The 21,568-nt window shown below is 35.8% G+C and overlaps 1 protein-coding gene across 1 annotated transcript in view; it reads left to right on the forward strand.

The window, feature by feature from the left end:
- The window catches only part of LOC122844075 (atrial natriuretic peptide receptor 1-like), a 45,023-nt gene that overhangs the window by 21,389 nt on the left and 2,066 nt on the right, over positions 1-21,568 (forward strand). The window contains exons 7-16 of the mRNA XM_044139254.1: positions 3,835-3,929; positions 7,708-7,834; positions 8,853-8,937; positions 11,191-11,233; positions 15,429-15,536; positions 16,501-16,660; positions 17,991-18,143; positions 19,675-19,843; positions 20,623-20,769; positions 20,856-20,979. Of these exons, the coding sequence (XP_043995189.1) occupies positions 3,835-3,929; positions 7,708-7,834; positions 8,853-8,937; positions 11,191-11,233; positions 15,429-15,536; positions 16,501-16,660; positions 17,991-18,143; positions 19,675-19,843; positions 20,623-20,769; positions 20,856-20,979 (1,211 nt within the window). The remainder of the gene's footprint in view (positions 1-3,834; positions 3,930-7,707; positions 7,835-8,852; positions 8,938-11,190; positions 11,234-15,428; positions 15,537-16,500; positions 16,661-17,990; positions 18,144-19,674; positions 19,844-20,622; positions 20,770-20,855; positions 20,980-21,568) is intronic.

Below are 21,568 nucleotides of genomic sequence, written 5' to 3' on the forward strand. Positions count from 1 at the left end.
ACGTATTTCTGCTTCCATTTGGGTCTCAACTCCTCCTTAAAACAGACCAACAGTTTAAAAACCCACCCAGCTGGTTTCTGTCAAAAAGTTAATGTTTTTTTGGTGACCTATTTCAAAACCTTCTGGAATGTAATGTCACAAATTGGCAGACACTGCCCTTCACCTAGTAGCCCCAGCAAACCTCTGCCCGTTACCTAGCAACCCCAGTCCATTGCCTAGCAACCCACGCTGAGTTCTACCACATTTTGTCAGCTGGTTTTGCTGCTTTATAGACATGTTACACGTTGTTGTTTACATCCAAAGACGATTCTTTTAGATGCCACCCATCACTGCGCTGCTGCAGTAGAGCAATAAATGAAACCTGGAGATGTAGGTATTGCTAATTTGGTGCCACCGCTAAAGACAAATAAAGCAGAATATCTGCTGAAGAACAACTCAAAACCATTTGTTTTCTTTTTTTGTCTCACTCTCTGTGTCGGCTATGCTACACACAGACTCGTTGCCGTAGCAACTGACTGACAACAGCTCCACTAGTGTATTGGGAATCAACACAAAAAAAAAAAAAACCCACGCAAACATTTCCCACACAAAGAGCAGAATATTCATTGCCTAGCAACCCACGCTGTGGGTTTTGCTTCCAGGCTTGGTGTCTATTTTGCTGTTGTTAATAAGTGAATGTCTGGACACAGCGGTGGTTGATTAGCTCGTTTAAACACAGCTCTACTGTCAGAGTTGGTGTGTGAATCGTCTTTTTTTTCTTTAACTGAACATGAACACAGAATCCTGCAGCACATCTACATGTAAAGGTTGTCAAAGTCAAGCTAGCGTAGCTGACCCCCTCCCTGTTTGTTTTTTATTAAAACCTTTTCCTAGCCTGTGAAGTGTGATACCCTTTCACCTTGTTATCTCGTTGTCCTAATGTTGACCATTAATAGCAAAGCACTGCATCCTTTTTCTTTTATATATCAAGCTTATGTTAAAGCCTGATATATGCACTAAATCATTATGTTAGCATAACAATCTTATGCATTATGCTGACAACTGGACAGGTAAAACCGTCATTGTCTGTTAGTTGTTTTTGCCTTCCATCTGGGAGATGTTGCCCTGGTGACGTCACATTGCAACATGTCTATATAAATAAGCAGACCTGAGCAAAATCTCATTATCTGACAATGATTTTGTGGAAAAAAGTGTAATGACCTATTCTAACCTGTTAAAGGAAGCGTAATAGGTCACCTTTGACCTATAGATGCCTATATTTACAGCTTTTACACAAGAAAATTGATACTAGTATTTACCCTAACTGCATCAGAAGCTCATTTAATTTTCCCCCTATATAGTAGCTAAATTTATACCTGAACTGTAATATAATCAAAACCAGAATCACACTGAGAACTCAGACACTCGGGTCCATAAAAACACACCCTTGTCATTTCAGTGTGACTCTCAGCGTGTTGATGGTGCTGATAAACAGGCCGTTCTGCTTGCTCTTTATTAGATTGAACTGCTTTTATCCACCAACACACACTGAAACTAAGTCAGCGCCCATCAATCACCGGCGATGTGCGTCAGAGGTGGAGAGAGTGATGCCGGTTGAATTCAGGACGAACTGGACCGGAGCAGCAAGGCGGCTGAAGTAATTGACAGTGTGGGCCAGTAGAGGGAACTCTGACGGGCAATAACAAAGTATTTCTGGTCACTGATTACTGTCAGCCATGTAAAAGGAAAAAATCCCTGAAATAGAACCTGGCTGACAACATGAAGCAGGCGAAAAGTGCTGAAAAAGAAACACGTCTTGCTCTCGTCTAAAGAAATTCAAGATTAAATGAGAAAAAAAACACAAAGGCTTTTGGACTCCTCAGACCAGCACTTAAATTATGAATCATGATGAAATAATCATCAGCTAATTTAGTTATCAATGTGTTGTTAATTGAAGAATACAGACTCAGAGCAGTAAGTAAACAAAAACTTTAAAATAAATATCTACATTTTGTATTTAAGATAAAACATATTCTACCCAGATCATAAGTTTTATCTTCACCTGGTTCAAATTCTGTAATGAAAGTTTCCAATTAGCATCTTTTTCATTCAGTTATTGATCAGCAGATGTTAAGTCAAGCAGAAAGTACAAATAGTTTTTAAAAATTATTTTATACGTTGGGTCAGGTTGGTTTAGACAGGATTTGTTTTCTCTTCATAAAATGAATATTTTAAAGAAGCTTTTTGTATTTTCTCAGGTTATCTTCATCTTATACTAACATTTGTTTGATGATTTGAAATATTTGTGTGATAAAATCTGTAGAGGCAAATACTTTTTCAAACTAAGGTTGATGGTTTAACAACATGTAAGCTTGTCTCAATAAGCAATAAATCAATTGATCTCATGATAAATTAAGATTAATGTATTTGTTGAAGAAACGGCCCCTTTAATATTGCTGAAAGCCACCATTTTGAGAAACGCTGCAAACATTTGACACCCAGTATGAAGTAGCTGGTCTGCACTACCTGCCGCTTTCGCCTGTTTTCCCCGTCTGAGCTGAATGATGACTATTTATTTAATTTTTGTTTGTTTATTTTGGATATTTGAAATGGTTTCCAGCTACGGTTTTAAATATTCTTTAGAATTTTTTGTAGAATTTGTTTTTAATTCACCAATTAGAGTAAATACATCAAACAGACCAAGAAAGAGCAAAAAGGGACAAACAGGAGGTAAAGATTAAAATGGATACATTCAAAACAAAGACAAAACACAGAACATAATCAATTGGTGTCACAACAAAAACTATAAAATTCTTTAATAGAATAGACTTTATTGATCCCCAAAGGGAAATGTATTAATTGTTTACACGCTCCTCCATAAGGTATTAAATATTAATAATACATATACCCATAAGAGATAAAGTTTACAATATATATAGATGAATATACCTAAGAGTGATGTAGTAATTTAATATCTCTAAATGTAAATAAATAAAAGATGAATAAATAACAAGCATGCACATGCAAATATGTTCATCTAAAATAATCTATAAATACAATAAATAACAGAAACAGGAAGATTAGGATATACATTTTTTCTTTTTTTATTTACAGAATAAATTATAATTTAAGTTGTTTTTTTTGTGCTTGCATTAATAATCTACTATATTATTATCATCATATTAGTTGAAAATGATCTCAAAATAACAATATTTTCTTTTATCACAGTCATTTCTCGTGGCGGGAGCAACAACACTTTATGTTACCAGTCAGCTTTATGTTTGAATTCCCACTTTGAGTCACTTTTCTCCACTTTTTCTGCTTTCCAGAAAAGGTAAACTATCCAGTCTTCCGCTTTACTGGTCTGAGTGGTGGAAAAAAATGCAAAGTTCTCACACCACAACACTCAGATCAGGTTTCAGGCCAGGTGTGAATTTCCTGTCAGCTGCAGCTGAACACAATCAGAAAACATGAGCAGAATAAATGGAACATCTGGAATCCAGTTCATTTAAATACCGGTCTGTTTTTAAGATGCTGAGCTCAAAATCTGGACTTTTTTACTCTTTTTCTGTGGATGCTGTGACTCTTCCCACCCTCTCTGCTGAAAGCTGAGTCTCCTCCTCCTCATAATTCTTTCAGTCACATTCCTGGCTTTTGTCAGCTTGTTGGACTTTAATCAACAAAAGCAACAACTGTTTTCAATCACTCTTGTTTTTCTTTTTTTTTCATTCAAAACAACACAAATAACTGTTATCCATTATAAAATATATCCAAGAGAAAAAGCAAACAAACAAGGCACACGAGGAAGAGTTTTTTTTATTAAATTAACTCAGATAACGTGTGATGTCTCTGCAGGCGTGTCGGGAGAGGTGAAGATGGACGAGGTTGGAGACAGAGAGACGGACTTTGCCGTGTGGGACATGACGGATCCAGAGTCTGGAGAGTTTCAGGTAAGAATTCAGATTAAAGATGAGGCCGTCACCGTGATTTATAAAACCGGGACAAGCGTGAATCTACGGCTGTGGTAGAAAAAGGCAGCAGGAGTTTTTTCAAACTAGTTCTGGGTCTGTTAGGATAACAATCAGAGGGTTTGTTGGGTCTGTGAGGTAAAGACTAACTAATGACTGCAGGTACAGTAATAACAGCAGTTTGTGAACTTCACGCTCTAGTAGCAGTGTGTGAAGACTGGCCTTTTCAGTCAGATTAGCAAAGAAACAAGTTGCTTATTAACTTACAGGTGCATTTTAACCCTAAGTCAGATAAACTATGGATCATTTTTAAAAACAGACTGAAGATTGGGAAAGTTTCAGTAGGAGTAACATTAGAGGTTGAACAGATGTAGGTCTATGGGTTATACTACACTTAATACTTAGGTAATGATATTTTAGTCTTCTCAGTTCTTCCTATTTTGATCTCCTTTCAGATTGAGATGTTTTAGAGCAGGGGTCTCAGACTCGCGGCCCGCGGGCCAACTGCGGCCCTCGGGACGATAGTTTGTGGCCCCCACCTTAATATGAAAGTTTAATGTTAGTGTGGCCCGCGAGCAGTGATGTCAGTAACGCGTTAATTTGTAATGCGTTACTGACATCGGACCACTTTTTTCAGTAACGAGTAATCTAACGCGTTGCTATTTCAAATCCAGTAGTCAGACTACAGTTACTTATCAAAATCATTTTTGCGTTACTATCTTCTTTTGTAATTTAATCGTATTTCCTCTACTCGTCTTGTCGAGTGACCGACGTCTCTATGCGACAGAAATGTAAACAATGGAGGGAGATGAGCATTTTGTTGGTGGAAAAACTGGAACTATTTTCAGTTTCTGCCGCTAAGTCCGATTATTATAAGCGGCTTTGGGCTTCATTTTTTAAAAGTCGCTTGCATATTTAATGAGTGGTGGGTTACGCCTTTTTGGGCTCGTTTTTGAACGTGAAGTTGCTCATTTGGGCTTGGAAATAAGCAGAGACTCATAATAAATCCCAGAATTTGTTCGTCATTAAGGTAGTTTTACTCAGTCTCTCCTGTTCATCATTTCCCCGATGATCCGTCCCGCTGTGTCTTTGTTAATGTCAAGTTAATGTTTTACCTCTGAATGACATCGAGCTTCGCGTTGCGCTCCAGAAAACTACAAATATCGAGACTAATTTAAACAGCGCAATAAACGTGAAAACAGCCAATGGCAACTTAATTCTAATTATTAATACTAAGATAAGTGTCGCAAATCTGTGCAGCCATCTGAGCTGTGAGCTGCAGGAGGAGCTGTCGCAGTGACACCAAATGCAGGGCCGTACGCAGAACCTGGAGGCCGATTTAAAAGCCTTCTTGGAGTTTTCCAGACAACAGTGGACCGCACAAACTACTCACGTTTTTTATTTTTTTGTACAATCTCCTCTTCAGTTCAACCTTATAAGTGGAGACGCATTGTTGAAGTTAACGTTATAAAAAAGCTTACAAAAAGTATTGGCAAAAATCAATTTTATTTTCACAGGAGGCGGAGCGTTGTTGTTAGCAGCTGCTGAAAGTAACTAAAAAGTTACTTTTAATGTAACTTAATTACTTTCCAAATCAAGTAGTCAGTAATCTAACTAAGTTACTTTTTCAAGGAGTAATCAGTAGTCTGATTAAAGTTACTTTTTCAAAGTAACTATACCAACACTGCCCGCAAGTTTGATATGATTGGCACTTTTCAGTGTTGTGTGCGGAGCTGAACTAACTTACCAATTACAGTGCTTCAAATGGAGCTCATTGACCCGCAGTGCCTCTCTGAACTCAAAGCCAAGTTCAGGGAGGTGAGTGGAAAAGCAGACAAGCTTGGGCAATTTTTGAGAGAATTGCCACCCAGCTTCCCTGAGCTTTCCCGAATGTTCAAGCGGACCATGTGTCTTTTTGTGAGCACATACTTAAAAGTGAAAGGAAAAGCTCTCTACCTTGAACTTCAATAAGTCCAAGTACAGGTCCAGACTTACTGACGAGCATCTTCAAGCTCTACTTAGGGTCTCAACTGCCTCCTCCTTAAGCCAAATGTGGCTTTGGCTATGCGAGAGGAAGCGCTGCCAGACCTCTCGCTGTATGAAGTAGCAGTTTATAAACTGTTATATTCATAACAGTTTATGTTCAATGTTCCATTCATGTTCAGAAAGTTAAAGGTTAAAGAACTGTTAATACAGCCATTTGAATCTGAAATATTATAATTACATTTATCTAGTCTTCTATAGCTGCTGTGTTATTATTATATTTTATTTATTTATTACTGATTAATTTTTTTTTTCTTATGAATTGTTAATTTATTTATTTTTTCATCTTATTTTGTGTTTAAAAAATAAAAATAAAGACATTTGATAACATTGGAATGTTTTTGTAAGAGCTTTTCTTGTGGAGAACCCGATGCGGCCCAGCCTCACCCAGACTCTACCTCCATCGGCCCCCAGGGAAATTGAGTTTGAGACCCCTGTTTTAGGGCGTCTTGTCACTTTAAATCTTAAAAAAGCTGCTGCTGGCCACGACCCCAAACTCAGAGTTTTACACTCACACATAAAAACGGCTGCAATCAAACTCTCGTCTTTCCCATCAGCCATTTGGTTTTTGGTAAAACCAGCTGACCAGAGTTCCGCCTGGGTTGCTAGGCAACAGGTCACTGCCTGTGGAAGGCAACTTAAAAACTTGGAGGTTTTGAAACAGCTCATTTTCCAGACATTAAACAATATTTACTTGTCTGGGTGTTTTTTTAGCCCCAAACTAAAAGAATAAATCACTAACTTTATCTATTTCTTTTTTCCTTTTAATAAATTCCACATAGTTGTATTTTGTTAGCTGAAAGCAAGAAAAGGTATGGTAATCTGTTATACTTACATGAACAAACCAGTTTAACCCAACAAACACCTTAATGTGTTAACTGGAAATAAAATGTTAACTGCGCCGTTTCCCTTCTTTCAGTGCAAATTAAAGTACAAAAAACAATCGAAATGTGAAATTTGCACAAGAGTTTAATTTAGTCTAGGTAGAAACAGTAATGTTTGTTTTTACAGTTTATCTGCACCAACACCCAGATTCATGTTGGTTTGGCGTTATTTAACTGAGGCCTGTGAGTTGGAGACCATTATTAATGGTCTTTCAGAGTGTAACAGACAAACAGACTACTACATTTACTTTGTTTTTCTCCTCTATCAACACTGAGCTCTGTCTGCGTTCAGATGCAATCACCTTAATTGCTCTAGGTGAAAACAGGACAGTGAAGGTTGATGCGATCTGCCAAATATGGTCGTGGTGTGAGATTTAAAAACCAGACACTTTTTGTAGCAGTCATTTGCAATGCTGATATTGAACACTTGGACACAATGATGATAAAAACATTATTGTTCCTTACACAATGATTCATCCCTCTGTTTTCATACGATAACTGCTGACATCTTTCCGCCCTGACATTGTCTTAATGATGCAAAACCAATGCATGAGTGCTCCAGAACAGCGAATCACGGCTCATTTTTTGAATCTCTGCAAGGACTGCTCTTAAGTTGCATTTTATATTTTACAGCACTTTACAATTTTACAATTTATAGAATTTTATATTTTATGTTTTATTTTATTTTATCTACAACTACTACTCAGTGGTAGTTGTTACTGTGTCTTGTCTCTATGCTGCAACTGCAAAGTAATTTCCCTGCTGGGATGGATAAAGTACTTCTATTCTATTATAATAATGATAATTTAATCATTTCTGTTGTGTGTTTTCAGGTCGTGTCTGTGTATAATGGCAGCAGCAAGTCTCTGGAGCTGAAGGATATCCAGTGGCCTGGAGGGAAGATACCCGTAGACATGCCAGAGTGCGGCTTCAGGAACGACCACCCGACCTGCCTCTCGCGTACGGACGCAGTCCACAGCACACACACATGGAAATCTGACACTAATATTTACTTTAACCACATGTTTCACTGGGTTTCATGTGGTGGATCAACATAGTAGTGAATCATAGCTAAGAAGTGAAAGGAAAAGTTTGTTTTAAAAATCTGAAAAGAGCGGCAGAAATTTTGTAGAACCAACATATCCAAGTGTTTCGGGTTCACTGCAAAAACACAAAGTCCAACCAAGTACTTTTGGTCTAGATATACTGTAAATATCTTAGTACCGTTGAAATAAGACAAAACTAACATAAGTAACCCTTAAGCAAAATACTTTAAGTCAATAATTCCTTAATATTTTTCCATGTTAGAAGTAAAATAATCTGCCAATCAAACTATTTCTTTTTCATCAATATTAAGGAGTTACTTACTTAAACAAACTCCTATATCTTACTGAAAAGTTACTTTTAAGTTAGTTTTGTCTTATTTCAAGATATTTCACTAGAAAAACTACTTGGTAAGATTTCATGTCTTTGCAGTGTTGTCTCTCTAACAGCTTTGCAGATTTACTCAATTTGTTGCTCAGGTTTCTTTGCGAAAGAGATGAATCTCTTCAGTAGAGCTGAAATGATTAATCGGATTAATTGTGATTAATCAATTATTGAAATAATTGATAATAATTAGTAATTGATTAATCGTTAACGGGAGTATATGGACTCAAAAAAAATGCCAATACAACATACTCAGAGCAGTAATTAACAAATTCTTCTGTCAGATAAAATCCCAATAAGATCCATTAAAGTTTCTGGTCTCAATGAAGCAAAATGCTTAAAAAAAAGTATTAAATATATTTCCAGGTACTTAATGACTGCAGCTGCATTTAAGGACATGTCCACAGATTAAAACAGTGTCTGCTGGTTCTACTTGAAAGCATCGTGTGGCTGTAGAACCGCAGTAAGATTCCCATTTTCTACATGCTGGAAGCGAACAGCGTCTTCTCCCTGTGCTGATGCAGCCTGCTTTTCCTTCTCACCCACGCAGGTACAGTTACGATGCATCAGATGGTTGCCATAGTGATCTGCTTCGTCTTTATCATCATCGTCACCATCACCGTCTTCATCTACAGGTGAGACTCACGGGCTCAACGGATCCTGGTGTCAGTTTGTGTTTTCCTTTAGAAAATGGAAACTACGTTAAAATAATGTGGGTCAATAAGGTACAGCAGAAGGTTAGGAATAATTTTAGAAACTTTTATGGTTTATTTTTGTTTAGTTTTTTTGACTGAGGTGGGAACCAATAACTTCATCAACTTTCTGGATTAGAATGAGAATCAGAAAGTTGAAGGGGAAGCATTATATATTTTCTAGGCACATTATACTTGATTGTGCTTTATATCACAATCAAGTATAATGTTAATTTCATTCATAAAGATGCCATATGTCAAATGTGATTTGACTTTTTAAATTGATGCCTTGAAATTGGGCCTCTGTCTCTTTAAGAAGCTCCTGCTCTTTCCAACACGCCGCCTTCAGAAAGTCGTCACATCAAAGTTTCTCCATTAAGTCTTTAATATTGTTCAGGGTGACTTTAACAGAAAGGGGAGAATAAAGGATTTCTCAAACATTTAGGAAAGAATCAAAACACTCCGGGTTTGCTTTTGATGAGAGAATAACATTTTAACATTACATAATAAAAGTAGATTTTACAAAATAATGCCCCTTTAAACTATTACATATATGTCAGATACTCTGCTGAATGACTGTTTTCTGTAATTAATCTTACAGATAACGTAATATATTTTTAAAATATGTATTTTTGTTGATGCTAAAGAATGCCTCTCAGCGTTTTGCTTCACTGAAAGTGAGAAATGCCTTCCAGAAGTAGCAGCACACGTTGACAGATGGAAGAGCAAGCTGTTAGTGAAATCCTGAGATTGGAAACAGAACTAAGCAATCCCTTCTTCGTTTTGTTAGTAAGGCACAGAGAAATCTTTGTGGCGAATGCTCCAAAATGGCTCCAGTGAAATGTGAAGTTAAGGTGCAAACAGCCACTCAAATGAGGCATTTTAAAAAGCTTAATGATGAAAACAGAAAACTTACAGGACTGAGCTTGGAAAGAATAACACCCAGTGGACTGAAGCCCAGAGAAACAGAAGAGTCCAGCTCTGAACTATGAACAATGAGGAGCTTAAATAATCGGGCCGGGTTGTTGGGTGACAAAGGAACCAGAAACACTAATCACAGGAAATGCGGTGCAGCTGTGGCGAGAAGAATAGTAGTGACACCGAGGGAGGAAGACTCACAAACGCAGAGGAAGCTGAACTAATGCTCAACAAACCAATAAGAGAGAGAAAAACACACTATAATCTAAGAAAAACTGATTCAAATTGGGTTGCTAGGTGCTGGAATTCCGTATGCGTTGCTAGGTAACAGGGATAGGCTTGGCTGTGGTTGCTAGGTAACGCCACAGCGGTCGTCGAATGTGACTTAACATTCTGGAGGTTTTTAAAACGGCTTCTTTTCAAGGCAACAAAAAACATTCACTTATTGCCAAAGAAATGTCTGTATTTGGGTTTTTTAAGCACTTGGGTCGTTTTTTGTTTTTTAAGCTAATGGAAATACAAAAACGTGCAAAACGTGATTTAAATTACTATCTTTACTACGGAAAATGATGGATTTTTTTGCCTGTTATACGACTAAAAAAGAATGGATCAAAATATGAATCGGCACATCAGAACTGAAAGAAAACAAGAAATCAACATTTCCCAAGAAAAGCCGGACCAGTTGGTCTTTAAACACAAAAAGTATTTTTACTAAAGAAGTACAATATAGTTTTAAAGTCTTTCAAGATGTAAAAAGAGACACAATGAAAACATAGTTTACTCAAAGTTTTTTTTGTTAGAGTTCTTGAGATGTTTCTGCTTCTTCTACTGAGCTTACAGGCGTAAAGACAAGCTGCCTCTACTGCCACCATCTGGTGGATCTCTGTGTTGCTTTTTTTAATGGGTTCAAATGTGTCTGATTTACAGTTTTTTACTTCTTTTTTTATTGTTTAAGGTTTGCTTTGACTGTGACTGGAAACACAACAACAAACACTTTTGCACATTGTCACTGAGAGCTTTATAATGGTGACCTTTAGTAAAGGTCACCGTTCACAAAACTCAGAAACTCACTTTGGTTCTCACAAAGATACAAGAGGAATAAAAACATTTTTGTGGCAGTTCAATCTCTCACAGCACCTCTTTCTCTCTCTCTCTCTCCATTTTATTTTGTATTTCTCTCTCCTGTCCTCTTTCACTTCCTTTCTTTTTCACACATCCTGTTTCCTCTTTTTCCTCCTCTGCCTTTTTCCTCTCTTTCCTTTTGTCTGTCATTAATAGAGAGGTCACAGCGAGGCCCAGAGTCAGAGGGTGGAGAATAAACGTTTAAAAAACAGGACGTAAAAGGATTACAGCGTTTGCCTTTTTAACACTAAAATTGTTCCGACCTTTTTAAAAATGTCAGCAATTTTCCTACAAGTGCTGGAAGCTGAACTCATCTGCATGCTAATATGTTTATGAAATACTAAATCCACTTTTCTTAATAGATTGAGACACAATTTACTTGGAAATTAAGCTATATAAAGAAACATTATTGTTGTAACTACATTACTTTGACACTGATGTGTTTTTGTGGTAGATAATAAATAATTTTGTTAACATTTATGCATCAATTTGCAGTAATAAAATATTGTAATATTCAAGAGAAGTGGGAATTAGTTTGAGGGATTTTATGGGCAAAACTTTACCGAAAATATTTTTTACTTGTGAATATAGCTTTGTAAAATTATAGAATAAAATTTGGGAAATTGAGAAAAAAACCAAAAACATTTATTTCTGTGTAGTTTGTGTCCATCTGATTAGATTTATAAAGCAGAAATTGATGCGTATCATTTAGCCCACCTTGGAAAAGTAATGAAGCCTCAAACTGATTGGACAGCAACTTGGCAGATTGACCAATCAGAAGAGAGACTGTTAGCTGCATTTAGCATCTATAAGAAGTGTTTATTCATGAAACCTTAGTTAAACAAACCGGCATTAACACAATGAGTAAATAAACAGAATAATAGTCACACTGAAGAAACAAAATAATGGTAAATTGTTAATATAAATAGTTTCTGGGTAAATAATCTGATGAAGCGCTGAAGTGACTCTGTTTCTGTAGGTCTTTGGATGTTTGGCAGCAGCGTCTTGGATGAATTGTTCTGCCAGTAAAGACTTCTTTCCAAATTTCTAATCTACTGAAAATAAAAGCGCACAGTTGCTTTTTGTTATCCTTTATTTTGAAGGCTGATATTGTAAAATACCTTCCTTGGATGTTAAAATTAGACCTGAATTCTTTGGCTTCACTGAGTGCATTTAAACGCTAATCTCTTACTTTTCACTTTTCGAACAAAAACATTGACTTTACTCAGATTTTGACCCAAACAGTCACTTTTATTGTGGACCTGCTGGTGCTAAAAGCTCATAAACTGAATACAATATTTTTCCTATCAGTTTCTACAGTTCAGTTAAACTTAATTTTACTTTATTCACAATAATACGAAATATTTTTGGTGCATTTTTTGCCCCTTTAATTTCTCTAAATAGAGGAAAATGGTTTATATAAGAAAAAACTAATAAAGCTTGTATTTAGTTATTGTGCTGTTTATGTTTAATATCGTTAATAAAAATGTAAAGCAATAAATCTGGATTTTTTTTCGGAGTTCTTGGGTTAAAGCAACACACTGTAAAACATTTGAAGTTGGTTTAACTTGAAAATTTAAGTCAATATGAAATTTAGTTTTCGTGTAACTCAGAAATTAAAGGACATGAAGTTGATTTAACTAGAGACATGTCGTCTAAATGTTGTTTTTTAAGTTTATTAGTGAGTTTTAACTTAATGCTGCAATTTAAACCAAGAATTATTTCACAACATGCAAGAAAATTAAACTTGCATATTTTTTAGTTAAGGAGCCAAATTTCTCTGTTTTTTTTACTCACGATATCAAGTTAAAATAATTGTTTATTTTACTTTAGAATGATTAATAACAAAGAGTCAAATCAATGTAACGCACTTCCATCTCAGGATACAGCAACATGCCGCTAAGCATTCTGGGAAATCGTTCCCACCCCTGTCTTTTACTTCTTTCTGTTTTTTTTAGAGTTTTATTCAACTCTTGACAAAATTAATAAAAAGTTAACACAACTTACTGCTTCAAGTTTATTTTTCACAAACATTTAGGTTCAAAATCTAAAAAGACTAGAAGAGAGCTGACACAACTAAGTGCAGATCAAATGTTTTACGGTGTAAATAATAATAAATACACTGCAAAAACAAGTTTTTTGTCTTACTTATAGCACAAATATCTTAGTGCATTTGAAATATAACAAAATTGCTATTTAAGCAATAGGAGTTTTTCTTAGATCAGTAATTCCTGAGTATTGATTTTAAAAAGTCAAAGTTTTTGGGAGATTATTTAACTTATAGAAAAAATGTTTTGTTTTAGGTGAAATTATCTGCTTATGGAACTAGTATTTTTTTAATTAAAACTAGCTCCTATATCTTGCTGAAAAGCTACTTATGTATTAAATTTTATTTTATTTAAAGTGTACTAAGATATTTGCACTAAAAATACCTGGAAAGATTTTGTGTTTTTGCAGTGTATTCATTTAATTATTGTGTAAGTTGAGCAAATTCAGTGTCAATATTTATATCTTCTTTTTTTGTGTGTTTTGGAAATTAACCGTCCGATGTTTAGTGGTTACCCTGAGCCTTTCTTAGACGGCAGTATCTTAAAAATACTAATTATTTGACTGTTTTTAATCATATTTTTTTGCTTTATTTTAACTTCATTAAATTACGTACAGAAACTTTTACTCAAAAGCAGACTTGGAACCCAATCAATAAAAATGGCAAAACACATCGAGCGTAATCTGTATATTTTTTTTGTTGCAGAAAAACCTTTCTATGCCAAGAAAAGAGAAAAAGAGAAAAACTAGAGCTTTGCACATCTTTTTGTTTTGGACCTACGATGATTGACAGATCGGTTTTCTACTTGAATAACAACATTTCATATTGAGTTTCTTATTGTGCAGCGAAATTGATTGATTTTACAGAAAAGTCGGGTTGGGAGACCTGATCTGGGCTCAAAAATGATCCAAAAAGCAAAACAAAAGAAGGTTTTAAACTTTTCTTCTGGTCAAAGCTTTAAAACATTACAGGATTATCTCTGAATCACTGCGTTATTTTTACCCATCATCCTCCATGACCCACCGTCCACATCAGCCTCTCAAACCTGCAGCTCTGCAGAAGTCCTCTGCACAGCTACAGTTATCTCCCAACACTGTAACCTAGCAACCTGCCAGCAGGGTAACCTAGCAACAGCTGCTGGGGGCTGCGTGGGGTTTGGTTTGTTGCCAGATGACCGCTGAATTTAAGAGCGGAGCGAGTTATTTTCTGCCCTGAGAGGACAGAGATATATTTTTTTTAGCATCATGGAGGAACATCTGCGAAGAGGTTTGCCGTCCTTCTCACTGAAACGACCTTAGAACGGTTTCACTGCGAGAAAAAAGTCTCCACACTGCAGAACAGCTGCTCAGGTGAAGAAATATCTGCAGTTTGAAGCTTCAGGAAGAAGTCAGGAGGAAATTTGTTTCACTTGAAAGCTGGACTTTGTTGTGTTCAAACTGAAACCTTTTACTTTGAACCTAAAGTAATTTAGTAATCGATTAATTGTTAACTGGGCTCAGAACAAAGATAATTTGCTGAAAGAACAACACACTTAGAGCAGTAATTAAACCAAAACTGTACAAAATATAATAATAATACATTTTGCATTTAATATATATATATATAAAAAATGTTCTAAACAAAATTTATCAAGTACTTTTAGCTTCACCTAGTTCAAATTATGTAAAAAAAAAACAAAACTGCTGCACCATCGAGAAGTTAGAACTTTGCAAAGTGCATAAATAGAAATTCAAATTAAATGTGTTTACAAAGCTTATTTTTCTTTCTGAATACTAACATCCACACTTCTAAATTAGTTTAGTCACGTTTTGTCCTTTCTGTTATGGCAGCTAATTTTAACCAAAATTCTTCTCTAAGTTTAAACCAAGACACAATTTATGTCAAAAATAGTGATAACAGTCAGAACTTAAATTATTAATTGAAATAATTGTCAACTAACTTAGCAACTGATTAATCGTTAACTGGAGTATACAGACTCAAAATAAAGCCCATTTTCTGGAAGAACCACATGCTGACAGCTGTAAAAAGAACTGAGCGATTCAAGTTGATGTTAGAAGTATTTTTTTTCTGCTGAGCAATATTTTGCTACAAATAATCAAATCAAATTTTTAATTTTATTGTTAATATTGTATTAAAAAGTCTTAAGTGGTTAATTGAATAATCTGCAGATCTGATTAATCATTTAATGGTCAAAATAAAGCTTCAGCCCTACTTCAAAGTTGTTGTCTTTGCATAGATAAGCTGCAGGATGTTTTCATTTTTGGACTTTAAGACTTTTTTTCTTCTCGCTCTCTGACTGAAATAGCATCCCGTACTCCAGAAATGACTCTGGTAAAACAGCAAACAGAGGGTCGGGATGAAGCTGCGTGTGTTTGTCTTCCAGGACCTGATGGAGAGCGACGGCATCACTCTGGACTGGATGTTCAGATACTCACTCATCACCGATATCGTCAAGGTAACGACCCGCTCAACCAAACTCACTGATTCTGCTCTACCAGCCCGAACTGACAAACTGTTGGACGATGAAAAAAGTCAGACATAAAAACCTAATATCCAAATTTATTTTGTTTTTAAAACATACGAGTACAGATCAAAAAACTTGCTGCTTCCACTTAACTTTCTGTAATATTCTCCAACTTGTTTTGCAATATTTTATATTTGAAGACGTAAAATTTTGGGTTTTATAACCATCAAAAATATCAGATACGAAGAGTTGAAATACTTTCCTCTATGTGTGATTATTCATTAGTGCTGAGATGATCAATCGGATTAATAGTGACAAATCAATTATTGAAATGAAACTCAACTAGTTTAATAATTGATTAATAGTTAGCTGGAGTATACAGAATCAAAAAATGCCAATTTGTGAAAGAACAGCATATTCAGTCAAAAATTGATCCAAAACTGTACAAAAAATAATAATTTTTTCATTTAAGATAATATAAAAACATTATTTGTAAAAATATTCCACCCAAAAGTAAAAATCTACAGAACATGCCAGTTTTTTTTACTCAATAAATTATCAGAGTAATTGATAAAATAACTGATTACTAAAATGACCTTTAGTTGCAGCTTTAATTCTACATAATGTTTGAATTTAACTTTCTGAAATGAGAGCAAATATTTAAATCTTTCACAATATTTTTGAGCTATACTTCTATATAAAGTATATATGTATAATTATTATATTTTAAAATGTTTTTGTGTCAACTATAGAAATGTGAAAGCCTCTTGATTAGCTCTCTATTGTAGCCGCTCTGGTTTTTCTGACAGTAAAAATTTATTTAATTCACCAATCCAGTAATTTTCACATTTAGCATTTGACAGCCTTATCATGCTCCAGTTATTTCCCGTTTCCACCATATATTTACAATCAATCACCCAACTGTCAATCATTTTCAATGATTATTTCTGCGCAGGGAATGGCCTTCCTCCACAACAGCGTCATCGTCTCCCATGGCAACCTGAAGTCCTCCAACTGTGTGGTGGACAGTCGGTTTGTGCTGAAGATCACAGACTACGGGCTGCAGAGTCTGCGGACCAGCAGCTGCCCCGAAAACACACACGCCTTCTACGCACGTAAGAACGAAACACACACTAACCAGCTCACAGCAAAGCGCACAGGGCATCGAAAAAAATATTTACGCCCCTCGAATGTTTTTCGTTATTGATCAAAAGAAGTTGGCTCAAACGTTTTCAGGGGCCAGAAAGATGAAAGTAAAACTAAAGTAAAGCAATTAAAGAAGTCAAATTTTTTTGTTGAAATAAATCCAAAACTTAAAAAGGACTCTGAATATTTGCAGTATTAAAATAAGAGTTTTTAAATTGTTTTTATTCTCAGTAAAACAACAGAAGTTGGGTCACTTTCTTTCAAGACGCTTGCGAATGTTTAGCCAAAGATACAAGCGAAGTCGACTTTTCAGAAAAGTCTCTGAGATGACGTGGCTCTGCTTATTATAAACGCTTGAAATGTAAAAGGACAAAAGCTTAATATTTTCCATTCTAAGAAAAGTATGTTGGTTACAATTTCGCCTGATTACGAATAAAATCTGTACACTGCAAAAACAAAATCTCAATCGGTGGTCTAGTTTCTAGTGCAGATATCTTACTTGAAATAAGGCAAAACTAACTCACAAGTAACTTTTCAACAAAATACAGGAGCTCGTTTTCAGTCAGTAATTCTTGAATACTTATAAATATTGTCAGATTATTTCACTTATAACATGCGGAAAATGTCTTGTTATAAGTGAGATAATCTGCCAGTGGAACAAGAACTTTATGTCAATAAAAATAATTATGGCATTACTTAATTCAAAATACAATAAATCACCTTAAAACAAGCCCTACTACATAGAAAAGGTTCCCAATGAACAGCTGGCAGTTATAAACTTAAACATATCTCAAATGTACGACATTAATTGCAATAACAGTTAAAAACATAAAAAAAGTGGCAAAATTACACATAAATCCCTGTATAGTTAAATTTGTCTAAAATATATTATTTGTAAAGAAAACACAGAACTGATGATGATAAAAGTTACAGAGGGCAACAGAAAACGGGGGCGGGGCTGTCAGTCACCGGTTGCTATGGTAACCACCAACTGCCAAGAGCAGCGCAGCAGGAAAAGTTACTTTTAGACGAATTTGAAGAATAAATAAACAATTTTGACAACCTTTGAAGCTATAATATTGTTAAAAGAAAACCCTGTTGGATAAATATATGTAACAAGAACAGATTGTCAGCATTTTGTGTGAGATGTTTGTGTTGGATGCATATAAAATATGGATCTTTCTCTTCATAAAGTAACTACATTTCAAGGAGGTGTCAATACGTTTTCTAAGCGCTCTAAACTATTTTTCCAGTTAAATTGTAGTTGTTTTTTAAATGAATGAACTGTTTAAATGGCAGGGAAGCTGTGGACTGCTCCTGAGCTGCTGAGGAAGGAGTGCCCGCCCTGCGGCACCCAGCGGGGCGACGTCTACAGCTTCGGCGTGATCCTGCAGGAGGTCGCTCTGCTGAAGGGAGTTTTCTACCTCGACTCGCACTCCCTCTCTCCCAAAGGTCAGCGCCGAACCCAGCCTCTAATCTCTGAGCCGAAACACGAACGCGATGAAAGCGTCGGGTTGTTTACATTCCTGCCTGGCAGCTGGACGGGCCTTCGCCATCAGCACGTCGTTAACCCTTCGCCTCGTTGGCTGCATGGCGTCAGGTGTTATCTCCACTTCTGGAATAAACATGTCGCTGCCTGGTCCCCTTCAGCAATACACAACATTAATTATGATAACAGTTAAAAACATGTACCAAACATGGCAAAGATACAGGAGCTTGTTTTAAGTCAATAATTCTTGAATATTTATAAAATTACTAGTTCCACCGGCGGATTATTTCACTTATAACATGGGGATATTGTCTTGTTATAAGAGAAAATAATCTGCCAGTGGAATTTGTACTTTTTTACAATCAATATTAAGAAATGATTTTAATTCATAACCTTAAAGAGTCTCTACTACAATAGCTCCCAAAGAGCAGCTAAGTAATTGAAAACATATTTTTAATAAATGGCAAAATTACACAAAAAACACTGTATATAATTAAATTTGCCTAAAATAAACTCAAAACTGATGATTCTAATACATAACACAGTTATGGTTGGCGGAGGAGCTGTCGGTTACCAGTTGCTATGGTAACTGCCAACTGTCAGGAGCATACCGGTTGTTATGGTAACTGCCAACTGTCAGGAGCAACGTTAACATGACTAATACAGCAATAAATGTCAGGAGAAAATAACTTTTTGACTTAACAAAATGACTTGGAAGAAAAAAAATACAATGTCAAAGTCCCTCTAACTTTAAATCTGAACTAAAAAGGAAAGGATCAGATATTTTTTTGCAGGTCTTACACCAAAACAAAAATGGCAAGATTTGAAATTGTAGCTTAAATTTAGTCAGATGTAACACACTCCAAAAACATGAAATCTTATCAAGTGTTTGGATCTACAGTGATTTAAACATCCCTTTAATACAGAAATTTAACAGTTTTATTTGTTTAATTAATCACAATATTATTCTTAGCCTCTGGATGTTGTGACTACAGTGCCATAAAACAAAATATTAAGTATTTTTGGTTGAGTTTCTAGTGCAAATATATTAGTACACTTTAAATAAGACTAAACTAACTTACAAGTAACTTTTAAGATATAGGAGCTTGTTTTAAGTCAATAAGTCTTGAATACTGATGAAAAATTACTAGATAAATTTATATATAACATGTGGAAATGTATTGTTTTAAGTTAAATAATCTGCCAGTGAAACTAAAACTTTTTCCTCAATATTAAGTTTAGATAATTTTGTGTCAAAACGTTTCTGACGCCTCTTCCTTCAGGTGATGCATTAGAGGCAACAAGCTGTCAGTTCAATAGGAAGTGATTCCCGTTGTGTTTCAGGGTCCAGAACGTCCAGGTGGGTTTCCACGGCAACCAGAGCCCTAAATATTTACTAGTACGCGGCTGTGTTGGTCCACAGGTAGAGAGGCAGCATGTAGGTGTAATTGTTGTTGTTGTGTGGCTCTAACTCGATGCCTCTGCGTGCAACAGAGATCATCCAGGCGGTGATTCGGGGCGGCGTCCCTCCGCTCCGCCCCTCGCTCTGCTTCCACAGCCACAGCGAGGAGCTCGGGGTCCTCATGCAGCGCTGCTGGAGCGAGGAGCCCACCGAGAGACCCGACTTTAACACCATCAAGATCCTCCTGAGGAAGCAGCACAGGTGGGGAAATCACATTCATTCAGGTGAATGAACACCAGAATGGGTTCATTTATTTTACTGTTTGAAACTAACAAAATAAACCTATTATGATCAAATCAACATTTTATAGTTAACTAAAAATAACAAAAATAACAAAAAGTTCCATTTGGAAACATTTTTCATAAACATAAATAAATAAAGAGGAAAGACTATAAGAACAAATCCACCATTCCTGGTCAAAAACAACCAGTCAGAGCCAGGAGTACTGCTGTCAATCATCCTCATGTAGGTGCTGCTCGGTGTACTAAAGGTGGGGAAACAACTTACTGTTACAGGAAAACTGGACTTTATAGTAAATACACATCAGAATATTTTAATAATCAATAATAATTATATTTAATTATTGTTGTTTCATTGTGGCTTACAGCTAGTTAAAATAAAACTTTAGCTAATTTTTAGTAAATTAGAATCACAAAAATACTTTTTATACAGATTTATGTTCATGGTTGATTGTCCTCGAGATCCTCCATTAAAAGGTCATTGCTAATTCAGAGTAGTGTTTCCATGTATATTAATAAAAAGTTTAGTGGAAGAAAAAACTTTGACAGTTCTTTTGAGTTTTTGAGTGTGAAAAAACAAGAGCCAGCAAATATTAAAATTTAAGGCACAACCAGAACATTTAAGTGTTTTTTAAAATAAAATATAAATTTTATTATCAAAAAGAAGAGAGGGAAAAATATTTTAATATAAAGTAAGATTTTTTTTTTATTCGTTTTCTTCTTGGTTGTTTGTATTTTTAGAGGTTACGGTTCCAACATCCTGGACAACCTTCTGTCTCGCATGGAGCAATACGCCAACAACCTGGAGGAGCTGGTGGAGGAGCGAACTCAAGCTTATCACGAGGAGAAACGCAAAGCCGAGGCTCTGCTCTACCAGATACTACCACAGTAAATATCCTCCACAGATAAACTGTGTTCATAAAGTGTTTTCTGCAGCAGCATGCGGCTGAAATGCTTTTATTTTGGGGTTCCAGCTCGGTAGCCGACCAGCTGAAACGAGGCGAGACGGTTCAGGCCGAAGCTTTCGACTCGGTCACCATCTATTTCAGCGACATCGTCGGCTTCACCGCTCTGTCTGCAGAGAGCACGCCGCTGCAGGTCGGTGGAAACCATAAAACCAGCCTAACTGGAGGGAATTGAAGCAGAACACCGGAAGATTAAAACTATGCTGCCATCTAGTGGAGAAAGAGAATAACTACATCTCAGATTTCCTGTTTCTGGCGAAGGAAATCACAACAAATCAACTTTTACACAAAGTGGGGGGATTTTATGTGATAGATAAACATGAAATAATGCATAAATAGTCAACCGTTTTTACTCTGATACCCCTAACTAAATGCAAACAAATACCTTCAGAAGCCAACTAATCAGTGAAGAGAGTCAACCTGTCAATTAGGTGTTTTCAGATTTATCATCAAAAGTTCTTATTGTGATAACAAATTTACCACAATAAATGATAATGCTCATCCCTAATATGAAACAATTAAAAACAAGAGTTTATCTAATATAAAATCATTTCCTTCCCTTTCACAAGTGTTACTGTTTCACCATCATAAATATTTATTTTATTCATTTATTTCAACCACGGTAGCAGTATATAATAACACACATAAACAAGAATGCAAAGGACACATATTTTTGCACCACAATATCCTGCAAAATAAATGTAGGAACCACAGATTTTATT

The sequence above is a fragment of the Gambusia affinis genome, linkage group LG14, assembly GCF_019740435.1.
Source record: "Gambusia affinis linkage group LG14, SWU_Gaff_1.0, whole genome shotgun sequence".
NCBI lineage: Eukaryota > Metazoa > Chordata > Actinopteri > Cyprinodontiformes > Poeciliidae > Gambusia > Gambusia affinis.